General features: G+C 45.3%; 1 protein-coding gene across 2 annotated transcripts in view; it reads left to right on the top strand.

Moving 5' to 3' along the window:
* The window catches only part of LOC135054997 (coagulation factor VIII-like), a 638500-nt gene that overhangs the window by 389929 nt on the left and 227041 nt on the right, over positions 1 to 21530 (top strand). For both annotated transcript variants that reach the window (XM_063958535.1, XM_063958534.1), the window contains exon 19: positions 9292 to 9405. In XM_063958535.1, the coding sequence (XP_063814605.1) occupies positions 9292 to 9405 (114 nt within the window). The remainder of the gene's footprint in view (positions 1 to 9291; positions 9406 to 21530) is intronic.

Below are 21530 nucleotides of genomic sequence, written 5' to 3'. Positions count from 1 at the left end.
ACTTCTAATTCACTGAACAATAATTGTTATATCCTGTGCAGATTTATTTCTTTTTGTTAAAGATATAAGGATGCCTAGCTACACTGTACGCTACTGTATCTGGCTTTCATTGCAACAGCAATCTGCCTGCATATCTTAGAAAGTATCTTGCTAGGTACTACTGTCTTACTGAATTAATAAATCAACTTCATGTACATAGATTAAATATCAATATCAGAAAAGTCTGGTTGTTACAAAGGTCACAAAGGTATTTGGACAACTGTTTCTGTTAGAAGCGTATAGCCTACAGATAATTTGTAAATGGCCAGTTTACATTTTTTAGTGCAAAATATTTTTATTATATGAAAAACAGAAAAAAACAAGTGCACAATACTTTTCCAGAAACAAAGACAGGCATATTAAAAGAAAACACACTGTTACTTAAACATCAAGGTGTGACATAGTAAAAAAAATTCACCCAAAAACACAGAAACTTTCATATAAATGAAAGGAATATAAAGAAAAATGAGGACAAAGAGCTAAAATAAAAACAATAACAGCAAAACAGAAAAAAGATAAGGGGAGAGTGAAGAAGGATTAAGGGTGGGGGGGATATGAGGAAGAAAGTAGGAGTAAATTAATAAAGGAGGGGGAGATGGTATATCCTAATGACAACCATTTTGGGGGCCACGCTCCCATAAAGCCAAAATCGTACCTATATAACCTCAGGGTGGGTGGGGAATAAAGATGTCCTTGAAGGCTGCTGAGGCCTTGAAGTCCATTCAGCAGAACCAGGTTTTGCTAAATGCCTCATATCCAACTTCTGCCGAAGACAAGATACAGTATCATCCATCTCCATAAAAAATGTATCCTATTATACCAGTCCGTAATTGTTGGAAAATAGGAGGAACACCACCAGGATAACTGATTTAGCAGCATTATTCAAATGGCACATTAGGGATTTCTTATATTTTGAGATGGGCCTGGAGTAGAAGTGAAATAGCCAAAACATAGTTTTCTGAAGGGCTTGATTCCCTTAGAATTTTTGCAGAAAGGCTGAGCACCTTCTCCCAAAAATGCTTGAGGGAAGGGTTACCTGAGGCATTGGAACAGCACCAACGAATATTTGGCACACTGATCCATATTTTAGAGAGAGTATCTGGGTATCTGTACCAACAGGACCATGGGTCCCCACTACACAAACACTAGAGGAGTAGGTGTGGGCTAACTGGATTTTTTTTCCCCCATTTAACTTGACCAGTTGCTCTCCAATCTCCCAGTCCAAGTTAACAGTAAAACAAGGAAGGGCTATGCTAGCATTCCTCGACAGGAGATTATAAATCAGGGAGAGACCATGGGTCGGAGGAGCAGGGCTGGCACCAAGCCTTCAAAAGACATAAACACCATAAGCAGGTCCCCAGAAGTACTGAGAGATTACAGTAACGCCAGTACTTCTCCAGAGGCAAATTCAGTTTAACATGTACCTAAGTGAAGGGTGCTATTTTGCCCTCACTCACCTTCTCTGATTCCATGGACAATAAAATCGCGGAGGCATCCATGGAGGAGATATAATGGATGAGGTCTATAATTTTGGAAGTATTGTCCCTACGGTGTGTGATTTAATATGTAAGGCATGACGGTGTGTGGCATAATGTGTAATGGGCATTAATGTGTGGGATAATGTGTAATAAGCATTACGGTGTGTGACATAATGTGTAATGGGCATTACAGTGTTTGGCATAATGTGTAAGGGGCATTACGGTGTATGGCATAGTGTGGCCATGCCCCTATTGTCATGTAGCCACTCGCCTAGTTTCATGACATATGACCACGCCCATTTTTACTATCAGTACCACTAAGAAAAAATTTCTACTTGCTCTACTGATAATGTCAAAGAAGAGAGGGATAACTGAAAAAAAGGGAAATAAAATGGGTAGAAGAATAAATAATGATTGGAGATAGGAATGGGTACACAAAGCTATGATTTGAGGTCACTGTTGGAAAATGGGAGGAGCCAGGACTTGAAGTAGGAGGAGGAATAATCAGAGGGGAGGAGTCAAGGTTAATTCATAAACCGACCCCACGCCCTTAGAGAAGAGTCTAGATCCACCCCTGGCTCCGACACAGGGAGGGGTCCTTGCCCTCTTTGGGAATAACCATAATGTGGGCATCTAGGAATTGGTAAGAGAAGGGGGTTTGGTCAGAAACAATGTTGTAGTTCTCAAGACGTATGGGAGTTAATTAATCTGTAAAAGCTTTGTTGTAATAGATAGCAAAGCCATCCAGGCCATGGCTTTTCCCCAAGGGGCAGTAGTGGATTTTCCACTATGCACATGAGGCATGTGCCTAGGAGCACCACGTGCAGGGAGCAGCACAGCAGGCACTCCTTCATGAGTGCCTTGCTAGGTTGCCAGGTCATGTTTAGTTCAGGTAGAGTAAAAGGTTTCTCTAAGTCTTTACTGGCAAGGTCACTAAGCAGAGGGAACCCAATTCTATTGATTTAGGCACTAATAGCTTGTTGTTTCCCAAAAACATCAGGGTAGGCCACATGAGTGGGTAAATTATACAGTGAAGATAAATAAGAACAAAATGCCTCTGTGATTCTATGGGTGTCATGGTGAGCTAGACCCTTTTCATCTTTAATCAGCGGGTTAAAGGAGAGAACTCTTTGAGCACACAGAGCTCTGGCCAGCATCTTTCCTGGCTTATTACCTCAATGATGGTACTGACTATGGCATTTCTGAAAAGAGTATTTGACCTTATCCAGCAAGAATGTATTTAAGGATGTGTGTGCCTTAACCAATTCCATATAGACAGCCAAAAAGTGAGGTTTTATGGGTAGTCTCCAACGCCTGTATTTTCTTCAATAATCCCTCATTCTGCCGCATGAGCTTCTTTAGGAAGGGGTCCAGCCGAATGTATTGTCCCCATATAAGCAATTTATGATCTTCCCAAGTGGTGAACTGAAAACATTGGCGATTACAATTCAGTCTATGGGGGTTATTCAGAGATGGACGCAGATCTTGCATCTGAAGCAAGATCTGCGTCTATCTACTAACATAATGGGGGCTACCCAGCACAGGGCAAGGCCACCCAGCATGTGTGTGGTGCTGCCACGCAATGTGTTTGCAATGTAATTGTGAATGCTTCAATTTGAGGTTGAGCCCTGCATGCGCAGCCTGGCTGCGCTGGCACGTGGTCTGGCACCATTTTTCTTCTTGGAGCGGCTGCGTGTGACATCACACAACCGCCCCCAAAACAGTTCGGACATGCCTGGACCACACCAGCATAACATTGAGTCGATGCCCCCCCAATGACCGCCGATGTCAATCACCTTGCGTACACATATTTCCAGAATGCATCCGCATGGTGAAGGGTCACGCAGACGCACTATAGTCAGTGTGTGTGTGTGCAGACCTGATGGACGCGACCGCTGCAGGTGAACGCAGGGGCTGCGTTCATCTCTGAATAAGGCTCTGTGTAAATATCAATGGTGTACTGTATTTGGAATCTACAATAGGGATAATTTAACAATGATTCATTAAAGCGACAACATTGAGGGTCTGTAAACCCACGGGATGCAGATGCATCCTTCCCCATCTAGCCACCATACATGATGAGGTGCGGCACACAGGGAACATGACAGCTGGGGCTCCCGTGCAACTTGGGAAACACTTTAATGTAGCATTTTATAATAATTATAATAATAATAATAATTTTATTTATATAGCGCTCTTTCTCCAACAGGACTCAAGGCGCTTTACAGACATCAAAAACAATACACATGATACAGAGGATTTAAGTAATACAACAATAGATAAGCCACACAGACATAAAAGAAAAGCTTAAGCACACAGAAAGCATAATGCAGGATTGGTGTAGGCATTTTGGGTAATAACTTCCAAGGGTTGTGTATTCCACCCTCACAGGTACCAAGTGCGGCAGCCATCTTGGGCGCTCAGCGTAGAATTACCCAGGGTGGAATAGTCCACCCCTAGAAGAGATGACACAAAATAGGGGTGATTTCAGAGTCCTACAGTTTAGAGTAGGGTTCCAACAAAACCACAAGGTCCATGTATTTTTCATCCCATCCACAAGTGTACCATATGGGGCAGCCATGTTGGGCGCACTTTGAAGGTTACACTGTGGGAGGTGAGCCATACAAGGGCCAAGTTCATATATGGGAAAACTGATGCTTATGTAGTAGTATGATGTACCCTGCATGTAGGGCACAATGGAAAGGTGTGCAATCAGTGGAGGTAAACATTACAGGAAAAACACATGGTGGGGTGGAAGCGAGCTATTGAAGGAAGAAAAAAAAACACAATAGCAGGTAACTAGTGGCAGAAGTAAAATTGGGATAACATTATTTTGGTAAGATCATAGTATGGGTGGGTATGAGAATGTGGGGGGATACAGCTGCATTTACATAGCGATGCTAATAAGATGCATTTTTGGAGAGAAATTGCTCAAAAAGAGGCTAAGCATTAGTAAGTGCAGGAGTGAGGACACATTTGTAGGTCGAGAAGCATAGGGGCATCAGCGGACCTGGTCACTATACCTATAGACACTGTCTGAACCAAGGGTAGGTGTCTATGACCTAACAATAAGTAGTCTATCCTAGAATAGGACTGATCTGATGTGGGTTTGAATAGTGCATAAAGTCCCTGTCCGTGGGGTAGAGTATACGCCAACATTGGACAGCTGATGAGTTTGAAGAAAACACCTTACACGTCGTGTTGTCCAGCTCGGAACTGTGGAGAAACCCAAAGAAATGTCCTGCTGATAGTCCAGAGACCAGGTAAAGGCTCCACCTACAACCAAGATCCCCTCCTGGAGTGAGTCAATCTAATCCATAACCTGCTCAAGAAACGAGTAATTAAAATAGTATACTGTGAGAAAAATCTATTACTGAGACATGGAGTCTATGAAGAATGTTGGAAAAAGGGTTTCTTGAGCCGAAGCAATGACAGCCCTATAGGCATGAAAGGAACGAAGGGCTTTGACCCTTTTCTCAGGGACATTCAACCGCCTGGCATTGACAGAAACTACCTGGAGTCTGGCAGCCATGAGAAACAGAAGAAACATAAACAGTAAAATGGCCCAAAACTGGTGGAGCAAAGTGGAAAGTGCAGACGGAGAAAAGAAGGGAAAGAGACAAGTGTTAAGGAAAAATAATGAGCAAAAAAAAACTAGTAACAATAAAAAAGTAAAAATTCAGTGATATAAGAAAACATAGGTAAACAGTGTAAAACCGCAACTAGACATTATTACCTGGGTAAACTAGCATAACCATAATTGGTGCTAGAGATGCGGCTGCTTTCAGGATCTGCTGTTGCCCCTGCAACCAGTCAAGCCCATGCAGCAGTAAGCAGTGCACTGTCTGCAAGCCACATTGTTGAGGTGTGGTGAGGACGTCCCACACTAGGGCTCATTGTGAGCTCTCCTCTCTTTGCCTGGTACTATTATTTATGCCCACAGTGCAGAGAGCAGGACAGGAGACAAGTTGGATGAGGAGAAGGGTGGGCCAGATGAGAAGTGTAAGCTGGTCTAGCAAATGTATGGCCCAAATAAGGAGTGGGGGATCAGGGTGCTGTATAAATAGTGTTCTAGTAGAGTTTGCTTTTGATGGGGGGCTTTGGAAGGACAGCAGCAAAGTAACAAGGATGGGAAAAGCGGGACATGTGCACCAGGTGACAGGGCAGAGGGGGTATTCTTCTACAGTATCTCTGTTGAATTGTGCTCCAACCACTGTCTCAAAGCCATGTTCTCTTCTGTATGCCTGTTACAAGCCACGGCTCATAGCATCCGGTCGTCACTAGGTGACCGGGTTGCTCCCAAACTCCTGGCCCCAGCCGCCGGCTCCATGGCAACCTGGATGCTGAACTGATCCGGCCGAGGTTGCTAGGGAGCAGAGCTGCCGGGAACTTCCGTCTGAAGGCGTCAGTGAGTGCATGGTTACAGTTACGCCGGGCACTCACAGGAAGTGTAGATGTTCTGTGGGACAGCTGTAGGGAGTTCTTAATTAGGGCTAGGCTTGGCAGTGTAACACCTCTGATTGGTCCTTGCTCCCTTTATACTCCTGGCCTGCCTATTTCTCCTTGCTGGTCATAGTTCCAGGCTGCAGCTGGAGCCCTTGTCTCTTGGTACAACTCCTTGCCTGTGGGTACCTCACCTTGTTACCTAATAAGTCTTCTGCAGATTACCTGTGTTCAGATCCAAGTCAGATGCATAATCTGTCAAGTTTTTCATCTGTTTGCAGTTAATTCCTCATCTTTTTCTTATGTGGTTACGTGTCTCCTTTGTGTTCAGTTCCTCCTTTGATTCCTCCGTACTCCTGTTACTGGTGGCTCCACCTTTAGGTTCTCAGTATTTATTGTGCTCCATTCCTTCCTTAATGCTCTAGCTCTTATTTCTCACACCTTGTCTTTGTCTTGGACTCCCCTGTTTTTATATATTTGGCTCTTCTTATTTTCCCTGTCACCATAGTGTTATTCTCTATCTTTTTCCTTTGTGCTAGTCCTCTTTTCTTTTGGGTTCTCCTTCCCACTGGCATTGATTCAGGTTGCTCAGTGTTAAGCTCATACTACCATCAGTGGAGTAAGTCCTGGTTGCATCCCAGTACCGGTAGGCACATCTTGGGTGTATAGTGGTCATTGCCCAGAAGATCTCTGAAGTCTCCTCGGAAAGAAGATTCCTCAAACGTAACATTTATGACCAGCCCAAAACAGCTAAGAAGGTCAGAGTTTTTCATTTACTTGCCGGAGTCTTTATGGATCATTCTGCTCAGAGCACGGCACAAATCCTGGCTAATCAAATCCAAGGCCTGACTCAGAAACTTCAGGAGTTTACCTTGAAAGTTGCCACACAGGAGGATACTATTTGAGTGGGATTTGCCTCTCATGGGAGTAAAGAGCCAAAGGTTAATTTACCGGATCGTTTTTCTGGAGATGGAACAATTCCTTATTTTTTGCTAGAGTTGTAATTTATATTTTGACCTCTTTTGTTTATGCTTTCTTTTCAGCCATGGGCCTTTTGTATGATGATCCGGATCATGCAGCCTCAGCCGAGGCTCATCTTCTCTCTCTCAGGCAGGGCCATGGGTCTGCGGAGTCCTACTGCACTGAATTCAGAAGATGGGCTGTAGATTCCAGATGGAATGATGCAACTCTTCAGAGTCAGTTCTGAATTGGCCTTTCAGAGCAGATTAAGGACTGCCTTGTGCAGTATTTGCCGGCTAAGTCTTTGGATGCTCTTATGAAATTGGCCATTCGGGTTGATCACCGTTTCTGTGAATGGAAACATGAGAGCAATTTTGGGGTACTCCCCGCCCGTCCTTCCAGTGCTGAAGCTCAGAAGGAATAGCCCGAACTCATGCACTTTGGGGTCTCTCAGCTAACTTCTGATGAGAAGAAGTAAAGGCGGGCAAAAAGTCTGTCTTTATTGTTGGGCACAAGGCCATTTTGTTGGTGTCTGCCCTAAAAGACCAGTAAAAGACAGAGATTGAGTGAAGTCAGAGGGGTTCACTTTGGTATCTCTACCATTACTCCCTCAAATTCTATTTTAGTTCCAGTGGAACTTACTTCGGATGGTAAGAAGTTTCCTGTACTCGCTTCCCTGGATTGTGGAGCGGCAGGGAATTTTATGGACTCCACTTTTGCTTCAGCCTTAAATATTCCTTTTGAGCCCTTAGAGTCTCCTGTTTCTGATTGTGGCCTTGATGGCAACTCCTTAACCCATGGACAAATTTTGTTTTTGTACCCTGCCTCTTCTTCTTTCTTGGGTTTCTTCATTCAGAAAAGTTGAGTTTTTTCCTTATTCGATGCCCCCTAGCTCTTGATACCAAATCCCCACGGAGAGTCCTATTGTGTCTGCAGTTGCAATGTCTAGGCCTGACCTTCCCAAGACTTTTTGGGAAGAGGAGGCTCCTACCACCATTTGCACGCCCTCTGCAAGTGCTGGGAGGAGCACCACCAGTGCAGTTGCTGATATTGAGACTGAGGATGTCACTGTAGAAGTACACCAGGATGACTAGGATATTGGTGTAGCTGGTGCTGAGGAGGAAGTTGACAATGAGGATTCTGATGGTGATGTGGTTTGTTTGAATAAGGCACCAGTGGAGACAGTTGTTGTTCATGGGATGAAAAAGCCCATTGTCATGCCTGGGCGAAATACCAAAAAAAGCCAACTCTTCGTGTGGAATTATTTCTCCACAAATCAGGACAACAGGTGTCAAGCCATCTGTTGCCTTTGTCAATACATAATAAGTAGGGGTAAGGATATTAACCACCTAGGAACATCCTCCCTTATACATCAACTGCAGCACATTCATCACAAGTCATTGTCAAGTTCAGAAACTGGGTAATAGCGTAAGCAGTCCACTGACACCTAAATCCCTTTTTCCTGTTGTACCCAAGCTCCTGCAATCCACACCACCAACTCCCTTAACATCAGTTTCCTCCTCAGTCAGGAACGGAAGTAGTCCTACAGGCCATGTCACTGGCATTACTGACGAGTCCTCTCCTATCCGGGATTTCTGCGGAGTATCCTTGAGTGTTACGCCTACTGCTGCCGCTGCTGCTGTTGCTGCTGGGTGTCGATTGTCATCCCATAGAGGAAGTCGGAAGACCACTTGTACTACTTTAATTAAGCAATTGACTGTCCAACAGTCCTTTATGAGGAAGATGAAATATGACAGCAGTCACCATGTTGCAAAGCGGATTACTGAGGCCATAACAACTATGCTGGTGTTAGACGTGCGTCCGATATCCGCCATTAGTGCAGTGGGATTTAGACAGTTGATGGACGTACTGTGCCCCCAGTACCAAATCCCGTCTAGATTCCACTTAACTAGGCAAGCAATTCCCCGACTGTACAGGGAAATTAATAAAAGTGTCCTCAGTGTCCTCAAAAATGCGGTTGTACCCACTGTCCACTTAACCACGGACATGTGGACAAGTGGAGCAGGGCAAACTAAGCACTACATAACTGTGACAGCCCACTGGGTAGATGTATTGCCTTCCGCAGCAACAACAGCAACGGCACCAGCAGCAGAATCTCACAAATGCCAACTCATTCCTACTAGACAGGCTACACTGTGTACCACCGTTTTCTGTAAGAGGCACACCGCTGACAACCTGGTTGTTTTATAGTTAGTATAAGACATCATTTTGTTGGATGATTGTAATTTGTAGACAGACCTATTTTATTTAAAAACATTGCAAAATCACAGTTTGCAAGGATGTCAGTTAAACTTTTTGAACCATGTTTAAAAACATTTTACTGAATGCCATGTTTTGTGTTTTATTGCAGGTGTTGGTGTAACCCTGGATATGGTCGCTCATATAACGGGTCTATGGCATATAGAGGCCGAAGGAGGATACTATAACTATGGGATGAAAGCACTTTACCTTGTATATGATCAAAGTGAGTTCATCCTTTTTTCAAATGAGTCGTAAACAGCACATAGAGCATGCCTCCCAACATGACCCATCCCAAGACAGACAAAATGCTTTGTTCTTGGACTTTCCTCTTAATTTATGATTGCCACCTGTTATAAAGTAACTAAGAAAGAATTCCAGGAACAGAGCATTTTGTCCCTCCTGGAATGGGTCATGTTAGAAGGTATGTACATAGGGCCTGATTCTGGGGTGGAGTACAGCAAAAAAGGGCACGTAACTTTGCACATTGGCAAAACATGTTGCACAGCAGGTGGAGTCAATTTAAAATGTGTAGAGGGCTTTAGATTTGACAGAGGCATGTCCAGGGGCAAATGCATGATTTTTAAGGGGTTCCAGATAGGTGACATTTTATATATATATATATATATATATACAGATTCTGTAGTCCGGCACTCAATGAAATATAAGGCAATCTTACCCCGGTGTCACGTCCTAGGCAGGAACCATGCAAATGTAGGGATACAGAGGGGACGGCACTCAGAGGATTTTTTCAAATATTGTATTCAAGTATAAAACATACTTAGTGATCCATCCATGGATCACTAAGTATGTTTTATACTTGAATACAATATTTGAAAAAATCCTCTGAGTGCCGTCCCCTCTGTATCCCTATATATATATATATATATATAATAAGCACAATATTCGGGCAGCACTCCTTTCAAATAGAAAAGATGCCGGTGCCAGCTTCAGATCCTCCCCGGCAAGGAGTTCAATACAACAGCAATTCACAAGCGACACCCGGACCAATACACTCACGATCATGCCTGCATGATCGTGAGTTTATTGGTCCAGGTGCCGCTTGTGAATTGCTGTTTTATATATATATATATATATATATATATATATATATATAGTGGCCAAAATTGTGGAAGCCTTTTGGAAAATGTTTGTCTTTAGGGTTTAATTGCATATAATTGCATTATTTTTAAAGAAAATCCTATCAAGGTATATATCACTAGAAAGATAATTTTATAAACGATATAATGCAGTTCACCGCAATGAATTAGTGAGGTGTGAAAGTGCGATAGCTGGAATCCCAGGTCGCCTGACCCGGCAATTCAACCCGGGAATAAAGCAGTGTTATTGGTCGATGTGTCCCGGGACTCATTCACTACAACAGGGAGAGGCGGTGCGGAGATGATCTCCCAGCGCTGCTGCCGGCCCCGCCCCCCGCCGCTATGGCAACCCGCCCGGCATATTGCCGAGTCAGGGAAGCCAGCACTAGTCTCCAATGCCGGATCCCACCCGGAAAGGACCCGTTTCCAATTCCCAGGTGGGATCCAACATTGGCGATGTGAAAGGGGTAAAACTTATACCTCTTTCACATCACCAAAATATCCTGGGTCGAGGTGCAGTGTGAAAGTACCAAAGTGAATAACCCTGGTCTCGCAACCCTGCATTTCAACCCGATTTAAACATGGGTCGGACCCAGGTTGCTGTGCAGTGTGAAAGCCTCTGACCTGGGATATTCAACCCACGTCTCAGATAAAGGTGCTGATTGACATGAGTATGTGTAACTCAGAGTAGTCCCCAGCCCCTCCTTATTTCCTTTGAAACCTCATCGATGTGAGCCAGAAAAGTCAGTTTTAAATCACATCACAGTGTTCAACATGGGTGACCCAGGCAGGGCCGGATTAAGACTAGTGGGGGCTTCAGGCAACAAAGGTGTAGGGGCCCCCTCCAATAAAATTGACTGCACGTCGCCTCTGTCACTAAGATGCCCCTTAGTGGAGTATGAGAGAGAGTAAGGGGAGTGAGAGACAAAAAGGGTGTTGGAGAGAGAAAGTGAGAGGGGGAAGAATGAGAAGGGGGGTCAGGGATAGAGAGAGGGTGTTGGAGAGAAAGAGAGAGAGGAAGAGAGAGGGTGTCAGGGAAAGAGTGGGAATGAGAGAAAGCGAGAGAGTTTCTCAGGGAGAGAGAGAGACGGGAGAGAGCAAGAGATAGAGATGGTGTCAGGAAGAGAGATAGCGACAGATGAACAAGAGACAGAGAAAGAGGTAGTCAAGGAAGGAAACAGAGAATGGGGGAGCAAGAGTCAGAGGGAGAGAGACAGGAGGCAAAATAGGACCAAGAGTGAAACAGAGGGTGTCAGGGATGGGAAGAGAGACAAGGACAGGGAGAAAGAGGGGAGCAAGAGATAGTGTTTTAGAGAAAATGAGCGTGGAGAAACAGAGTGAGGGTACGTCAAGGAGAGAAAGAGACAATGGGAGAGAGACAGAGAGGGAAGGGAGAGAGAGGGGGTGTTGGAGAGAGGAAGGGGGATTGAGCGGGAGAGAGAGGGGGTGTCAGTGAGAAAGAATGAGAGGGGAACAAGGGAGAGGGGTGTCACGGTGAGAGGGGGGAATGAGAGCCAAAGATAGAGAAAGAAGAGAGCAAGAGAAAGTCAGGAAGAGTGGGAAGAGAAAGAGGAAGGGGAGAGAGGGTGTCAGGGATGGAGAGAGAAGGGAGCAGGAGAGAGAGAGAGAGAAAGAGGGTGTCTAGGAGAGAGATGGGGGTTGTTAGGGAGGGATACAGAAAGAGAGGAGAGCAAGGCAGAGAGGGTGTCAGGGAGAAAGAGAGAGAAAGACAGAGTGAAAGGGGGGAACAAGGAAGAGAGAGTCAGGAGTGAGAGAGATGGGAACAAGAGAGGAAGAGAAAGGGGATGTCGGAGTGAGAGAGAGGGGATCAAGCAAGTGAAAGAGAGAGAGGGAGGCAGAAATAGAGCAGGATAAACTACCTGTTCTGTTCGGCTGCAGCAGCATCAGGTTACTGATTGGGGCAGGCACTTCACTGTTAGGCCCCACCCCCTACACCATACACCTTCGAATCACAGCATTATGTCCGCGAGGGGGCAGAGCTTACTGTAGAGACGGAGACAAAGTTGTCTCTGTCTCAAATTAAAAACAATTGTGCTGCCGGGACTCGCTCTGAGCCGACCAGGCAGGGTGCAGGGGGGCTGAAGCTTGGCAGTGTTTGCTGTAGTGTGGAAGCAACATCTGCCCCGCCTATAATCCGGCTCTGGACCGGGGTACATGTGAAAGGCACCAACTCGGGAATAACCCGGGTTGAAAATTGCAATGTGAAGTCTGAGGCTGCTCGTACCTGGGGCGGACCCAGGTTCAAAAGGCTGCTGGGTCTGACCTACAGTAGGTTTGCAATGAGAAAGCGGTATAATTTAGGATGACAAAGTAAAGAGAGTTGACTGGTCACCTAGAAAGAGATACAAAATAATTACTTTACGTGAAGAAGGTAACACTTACAATGAAATGATAAGTAAAGTAGATGGCAACATAACTAAAGGATAAACTTCGAAAATAGGATTTTAATTACCTACCGGTAAATCCTTTTCTCATAGTCCGTAGAGGATGCTGCGGTCCACATTAGTACCATGGGTTATAGATGGGTCACTTGGGATCCATGAGCACTTTAAGAGTTTAATAATGTGTAGAGATGAGCGCCTGAAATTTTTCGGGTTTTGTGTTTTGGTTTTGTGTTCGGTTCCGCGGCCGTGTTTTGGGTTCGAACGCGTTTTGGCAAAACCTCACCGAATTTTTTTTGTCGGATTCGGGTGTGTTTTGGATTCGGGTGTTTTTTTCAAAAAACACTAAAAAACAGCTTAAATCATAGAATTTGGGGGTCATTTTGATCCCAAAGTATTATTAACCTCAAAAACCATAATTTACACTCATTTTCAGTCTATTCTGAATACCTCACACCTCACAATATTATTTTTAGTCCTAAAATTTGCACCGAGGTCGCTGTGTGAGTAAGATAAGCGACCCTAGTGGCCGACACAAACACCGGGCCCATCTAGGAGTGGCACTGCAGTGTCACGCAGGATGTCCCTTCCAAAAAACCCTCCCCAAACAGCACATGACGCAAAGAAAAAAAGAGGCGCAATGAGGTAGCTGTGTGAGTAAGATTAGCGACCCTAGTGGCCGACACAAACACCGGGCCCATCTAGGAGTGGCACTGCAGTGTCACGCAGGATGGCCCTTCCAAAAAACCCTCCCCAAACAGCACATGACGCAAAGAAAAAAAGAGGCGCAATGAGGTAGCTGTGTGAGTAAGATTAGCGACCCTAGTGGCCGACACAAACACCGGGCCCATCTAGGAGTGGCACTGCAGTGTCACGCAGGATGTCCCTTCCAAAAAACCCTCCCCAAACAGCACATGACGCAAAGAAAAAAAGAGGCGCAATGAGGTAGCTGTGTGAGTAAGATTAGCGACCCTAGTGGCCGACACAAACACCGGGCCCATCTAGGAGTGGCACTGCAGTGTCACGCAGGATGTCCCTTCCAAAAAACCCTCCCCAAACAGCACATGACGCAAAGAAAAAAAGAGGCGCAATGAGGTAGCTGACTGTGTGAGTAAGATTAGCGACCCTAGTGGCCGACACAAACACCGGGCCCATCTAGGAGTGGCACTGCAGTGTCACGCAGGATGTCCCTTCCAAAAAACCCTCCCCAATCAGCACATGATGCAAAGAAAAAGAAAAGAAAAAAGAGGTGCAAGATGGAATTGTCCTTGGGCCCTCCCACCCACCCTTATGTTGTATAAACAAAACAGGACATGCACACTTTAACCAACCCATCATTTCAGTGACAGGGTCTGCCACACGACTGTGACTGATATGACGGGTTGGTTTGGACCCCCCCCAAAAAAGAAGCAATTAATCTCTCCTTGCACAAACTGGCTCTACAGAGGCAAGATGTCCACCTCATCTTCACCCTCCGATATATCACCGTGTACATCCCCCTCCTCACAGATTATCAATTCGTCCCCACTGGAATCCACCATCTCAGCTCCCTGTGTACTTTGTGGAGGCAATTGCTGCTGGTCAATGTCTCCGCGGAGGAATTGATTATAATTCATTTTAATGAACATCATCTTCTCCACATTTTCTGGATGTAACCTCGTACGCCGATTGCTGACAAGGTGAGCGGCGGCACTAAACACTCTTTCGGAGTACACACTTGTGGGAGGGCAACTTAGGTAGAATAAAGCCAGTTTGTGCAAGGGCCTCCAAATTGCCTCTTTTTCCTGCCAGTATAAGTACGGACTGTGTGACGTGCCTACTTGGATGCGGTCACTCATATAATCCTCCACCATTCTATCAATGTTGAGAGAATCATATGCAGTGACAGTAGACGACATGTCCGTAATCGTTGTCAGGTCCTTCAGTCCGGACCAGATGTCAGCATCAGCAGTCGCTCCAGACTGCCCTGCATCACCGCCAGCGGGTGGGCTCGGAATTCTGAGCCTTTTCCTCGCACCCCCAGTTGCGGGAGAATGTGAAGGAGGAGATGTTGACAGGTCGCGTTCCGCTTGACTTGACAATTTTGTCACCAGCAGGTCTTTCAATCCCAGCAGACCTGTGTCTGCCGGAAAGAGAGATCCAAGGTAGGCTTTAAATCTAGGATCGAGCACGGTGGCCAAAATGTAGTGCTCTGATTTCAACAGATTGACCACCCGTGAATCCTTGTTAAGCGAATTAAGGGCTGCATCCACAAGTCCCACATGCCTAGCGGAATCGCTCCCTTTTAGCTCCTTCTTCAATGCCTCCAGCTTCTTCTGCAAAAGCCTGATGAGGGGAATGACCTGACTCAGGCTGGCAGTGTCTGAACTGACTTCACGTGTGGCAAGTTCAAAGGGCATCAGAACCTTGCACAACGTTGAAATCATTCTCCACTGCGCCTGAGACAGGTGCATTCCACCTACTATATCGTGCTCAATTGTATAGGCTTGAATGGCCTTTTGCTGCTCCTCCAACCTCTGAAGCATATAGAGGGTTGAATTCCACCTCGTTACCACTTCTTGCTTCAGATGATGGCAGGGCAGGTTCAGTAGTTTTTGGTGGTGCTCCAGTCTTCTGTACGTGGTGCCTGTACGCCGAAAGTGTCCCGCAATTCTTCTGGCCACCGACAGCATCTCTTGCACGCCCCTGTCGTTTTTAAAAAAATTCTGCACCACCAAATTCAAGGTATGTGCAAAACATGGGACGTGCTGGAATTTGCCCATATTTAATGCACACACAATATTGCTGGCGTTGTCCGATGCCACAAATCCACAGGAGAGTCCAATTGGGGTAAGCCATTCCGCGATGATCTTCCTCAGTTGCCGTAAGAGGTTTTCAGCTGTGTGCGTATTCTGGAAACCGGTGATACAAAGCGTAGCCTGCCTAGGAAAGAGTTGGCGTTTGCGAGATGCTGCTACTGGTGCCGCCGCTGCTGTTCTTGCGGCGGGAGTCCATACATCTACCCAGTGGGCTGTCACAGTCATATAGTCCTGACCCTGCCCTGCTCCACTTGTCCACATGTCCGTGGTTAAGTGGACATTGGGTACAGCTGCATTTTTTAGGACACTGGTGACTCTTTTTCTGAGGTCTGTGTACATTTTCGGTATCGCCTGCCTAGAGAAATGGAACCTAGATGGTATTTGGTACCGGGGACACAGTACCTCCAACAAGTCTCTAGTTGGCTCTGCAGTAATGATGGATACCGGAACCACGTTTCTCACCACCCAGGATGCCAAGGCCTCAGTTATCCGCTTTGCAGTAGGATGACTGCTGTGATATTTCATCTTCCTCGCAAAGGACTGTTGAACAGTCAATTGCTTACTGGAAGTAGTACAAGTGGGCTTACGACTTCCCCTCTGGGATGACCATCGACTCCCAGCGGCAACAACAGCAGCGCCAGCAGCAGTAGGCGTTACACGCAAGGATGCATCGGAGGAATCCCAGGCAGGAGAGGACTCGTCAGAATTGCCAGTGACATGGCCTGCAGGACTATTGGCATTCCTGGGGAAGGAGGAAATTGACACTGAGGGAGTTGGTGGGGTGGTTTGCGTGAGCTTGGTTACAAGAGGAAGGGATTTACTGGTCAGTGGACTGCTTCCGCTGTCACCCAAAGTTTTTGAACTTGTCACTGACTTATTATGAATGCGCTGCAGGTGACGTATAAGGGAGGATGTTCCGAGGTGGTTAACGTCCTTACCCCTACTTATTACAGCTTGACAAAGGGAACACACGGCTTGACACCTGTTGTCCGCATTTCTGGTGAAATACCTCCACACCGAAGAGCTGATTTTTTTGGTATTTTCACCTGGCATGTCAACGGCCATATTCCTCCCACGGACAACAGGTGTCTCCCCGGGTGCCTGACTTAAACAAACCACCTCACCATCAGAATCCTCCTGGTCAATTTCCTCCCCAGCGCCAGCAACACCCATATCCTCCTCATCCTGGTGTACTTCAACACTGACATCTTCAATCTGACTATCAGGAACTGGACTGCGGGTGCTCCTTCCAGCACTTGCAGGGGGCGTGCAAATGGTGGAAGGCGCATGCTCTTCACGTCCAGTGTTGGGAAGGTCAGGCATCGCAACCGACACAATTGGACTCTCCTTGTGGATTTGGGATTTCGAAGAATGCACAGTTCTTTGCTGTGCTGCTTTTGCCAGCTTGAGTCTTTTCATTTTTCTAGCGAGAGGCTGAGTGCTTCCATCCTCATGTGAAGCTGAACCACTAGCCATGAACATAGGCCAGGGCCTCAGCCGTTCCTTGCCACTCCGTGTGGTAAATGGCATATTGGCAAGTTTACGCTTCTCCTCCGACAATTTTATTTTAGGTTTTGGAGTCCTTTTTTTACTGATATTTGGTGTTTTGGATTTGACATGCTCTGTACTATGACATTGGGCATCGGCCTTGGCAGACGACGTTGCTGGCATTTCATCGTCTCGGCCATGACTAGTGGCAGCAGCTTCAGCACGAGGTGGAAGTGGATCTTGATCTTTCCCTAATTTTGGAACCTCAACATTTTTGTTCTCCATATTTTAATAGGCACAACTAAAAGGCACCTCAGGTAAACAATGGAGATGGATGGATTGGATACTAGTATACAATTATGGACGGGCTGCCGAGTGCCGACACAGAGGTAGCCACAGCCGTGAACTACCGCACTGTACTGTGTCTGCTGCTAATATATAGACTGGTTGATAAAGAGATAGTATACTCGTAACTAGTATGTATGTATAAAGAAAGAAAAAAAAACCACGGTTAGGTGGTATATACAATTATGGACGGGCTGCCGAGTGCCGACACAGAGGTAGCCACAGCCGTGAACTACCGCACTGTACTGTGTCTGCTGCTAATATATAGACTGGTTGATAAAGAGATAGTATACTCGTAACTAGTATGTATGTATAAAGAAAGAAAAAAAAACCACGGTTAGGTGGTATATACAATTATGGACGGGCTGCCGAGTGCCGACACAGAGGTAGCCACAGCCGTGAACTACCGCACTGTACTGTGTCTGCTGCTAATATATAGACTGGTTGATAAAGAGATAGTATACTCGTAACTAGTATGTATGTATAAAGAAAGAAAAAAAAACCACGGTTAGGTGGTATATACAATTATGGACGGGCTGCCGAGTGCCGACACAGAGGTAGCCACAGCCGTGAACTACCGCACTGTACTGTGTCTGCTGCTAATATAGACTGGTTGATAAAGAGATAGTATACTCGTAACTAGTATGTATGTATAAAGAAAGAAAAAAAAACCACGGTTAGGTGGTATATACAATTATGGACGGGCTGCTGAGTGCCGACACAGAGGTAGCCACAGCCGTGAACTACCGCACTGTACTGTGTCTGCTGCTAATATATAGACTGGTTGATAAAGAGATAGTATACTCGTAACTAGTATGTATGAATAAAGAAAGAAAAAAAAACCACGGTTAGGTGGTATATACAATTATGGACGGGCTGCCGAGTGCCGACACAGAGGTAGCCACAGCCGTGAACTACCGCACTGTACTGTGTCTGCTGCTAATATATAGACTGGTTGATAAAGAGATAGTATACTCGTAACTAGTATGTATGTATAAAGAAAGAAAAAAAAACCACGGTTAGGTGGTATATACAATTATGGACGGGCTGCCGAGTGCCGACACAGAGGTAGCCACAGCCGTGAACTACCGCACTGTACTGTGTCTGCTGCTAATATAGACTGGTTGATAAAGAGATAGTATACTCGTAACTAGTATGTATGTATAAAGAAAGAAAAAAAAAACCACGGTTAGGTGGTATATACAATTATGGACGGGCTGCCGAGTGCCGACACAGAGGTAGCCACAGCCGTGAACTACCGCACTGTACTGTGTCTGCTGCTAATATATAGACTGGTTGATAAAGAGATAGTATACTACTAATATTATATATACTGGTGGTCAGGTCACTGGTCACTAGTCACACTGGCAGTGGCACTCCTGCAGCAAAAGTGTGCACTGTTTAATTTTAATATAATATTATGTACTCCTGGCTCCTGCTATAACCTATAACTGGCACTGCAGTAGTGCTCCCCAGTCTCCCCCACAATTATAAGCTGTGTGAGCTGAGCAGTCAGACAGATATATAATATATATAATAGAGATGAGCGGGTTCGGTTCCTCGGAATCCGAACCCGCCCGAACTTCATGTTTTTTTTCACGGGTCCGAGCGACTCGGATCTTCCCGCCTTGCTCGGTTAACCCGAGCGCGCCCGAACGTCATCATGACGCTGTCGGATTCTCGCGAGGCTCGGATTCTATCGCGAGACTCGGATTCTATATAAGGAGCCGCGCGTCGCCGCCATTTTCACTCGTGCATTGAGATTGATAGGGAGAGGACGTGTCTGGCGTCCTCTCCATTAGAATAGAGATAGATTAGATAGAGAGAGAGAGATTGTGCAGAGTCGCAGACAGAGTTAGTTTACCACAGTCAGTGACCAGTGCAGTTGCTAGTTAACTTTTATTTAATATAATATATCCGTTCACTTCTCTCTGCTATATCCGTTCTCTGCCTGAAAAAAAAAACGATACACAGCACAGTCAGTCACACAGTGTGACTCAGTCTGTGTGCACTCAGCTCAGCCCAGTGTGCTGCACAGTCATCAATGTATAAATTAAAAGCTTATAATTAATTGTGGGGGAGACTGGGGAGCACTGCAGGTTGTTAGCAGGAGCCAGGAGTACAATTATATTAATTAACAGTGCACACTTTTGCTGCAGGAGTGGTGACCAGTGCCTGACCACCAGTATAGTATTGTTGTATACTACTAATATCTCTTTAAATATCAACCAGTCTATATTAGCAGCAGACACAGTACAGTGCGGTAGTTCACGGCTGTGGCTACCTCTGTGTCGGCACACGGCAGGCAGTCCGTCCGACCAGAATTGTATTATTTATTATTATATACCTACCACCTAACCGTGGTTTTTTTTTCATTCTTTATACCGTCATAGTGTCATCCTAATTGTTACGAGTATACTACTATCTCTTTATCAACCAGTGTACAGTGCGGTAGTTCACGGCTGTGGCTACCTCTGTGTCGGCACACGGCAGGCAGTCCGTCCGACCAGAATTGTATTATTTATTATTATATACCTACCACCTAACCGTGGTTTTTTTTTCATTCTTTATACCGTCATAGTGTCATCCTAATTGTTACGAGTATACTACTATCTCTTTATCAACCAGTGTACAGTGCGGTAGTTCACGGCTGTGGCTACCTCTGTGTCGGCACACGGCAGGCAGTCCGTCCGACCAGAATTGTATTATTTATTATTATATACCTACCACCTAACCGTGGTTTTTTTTTTCATTCTTTATACCGTCATAGTGTCATCCTAATTGTTACGAGTATACTACTATCTCTTTATCAACCAGTGTACAGTGCGGTAGTTCACGGCTGTGGCTACCTCTGTGTCGGCACACGGCAGGCAGTCCGTCCGACCAGAATTGTATTATTTATTATTATATACCTACCACCTAACCGTGGTTTTTTTTTTCATTCTTTATACCGTCATAGTGTCATCCTAATTGTTACGAGTATACTACTATCTCTTTATCAACCAGTGTACAGTGCGGTAGTTCACGGCTGTGGCTACCTCTGTGTCGGCACACGGCAGGCAGTCCGTCCGACCAGAATTGTATTATTTATTATTATATACCTACCACCTAACCGTGGTTTTTTTTTCATTCTTTATACCGTCATAGTGTCATCCTAATTGTTACGAGTATACTACTATCTCTTTATCAACCAGTGTACAGTGCGGTAGTTCACGGCTGTGGCTACCTCTGTGTCGGCACACGGCAGGCAGTCCGTCCGACCAGAATTGTATTATTTATTATTATATACCTACCACCTAACCGTGGTTTTTTTTTCATTCTTTATACCGTCATAGTGTCATCCTAATTGTTACGAGTATACTACTATCTCTTTATCAACCAGTGTACAGTGCGGTAGTTCACGGCTGTGGCTACCTCTGTGTCGGCACACGGCAGGCAGTCCGTCCGACCAGAATTGTATTATTTATTATTATATACCTACCACCTAACCGTGGTTTTTTTTTCATTCTTTATACCGTCATAGTGTCATCCTAATTGTTACGAGTATACTACTATCTCTTTATCAACCAGTGTACAGTGCGGTAGTTCACGGCTGTGGCTACCTCTGTGTCGGCACACGGCAGGCAGTCCGTCCGACCAGAATTGTATTATTTATTATTATATACCTACCACCTAACCGTGGTTTTTTTTTTCATTCTTTATACCGTCATAGTGTCATCCTAATTGTTACGAGTATACTACTATCTCTTTATCAACCAGTGTACAGTGCGGTAGTTCACGGCTGTGGCTACCTCTGTGTCGGCACACGGCAGGCAGTCCGTCCGACCAGAATTGTATTATTTATTATTATATACCTACCACCTAACCGTGGTTTTTTTTTCATTCTTTATACCGTCATAGTGTCATCCTAATTGTTACGAGTATACTACTATCTCTTTATCAACCAGTGTACAGTGCGGTAGTTCACGGCTGTGGCTACCTCTGTGTCGGCAGTCGGCAGGCAGTCCGTCCATCCATAATTGTATTATTATTATAATATATACCACCTAACCGTGGTTTTTTTATACCACCTAACCGTGGCAGTCCGTCCATAATTGTATACTAGTATCCAATCCATCCATCTCCATTGTTTACCTGAGGTGCCTTTTAGTTCTGCCTATAAAATATGGAGAACAAAAAAGTTGAGGTTCCAAAATTAGGGAAAGATCAAGATCCACT

The sequence above is a fragment of the Pseudophryne corroboree genome, chromosome 3, assembly GCF_028390025.1.
Source record: "Pseudophryne corroboree isolate aPseCor3 chromosome 3, aPseCor3.hap2, whole genome shotgun sequence".
NCBI lineage: Eukaryota > Metazoa > Chordata > Amphibia > Anura > Myobatrachidae > Pseudophryne > Pseudophryne corroboree.
The sequence above is the reverse complement of the archived record's forward strand: the minus strand, read 5'-3'. Positions and strand labels throughout refer to the sequence as shown.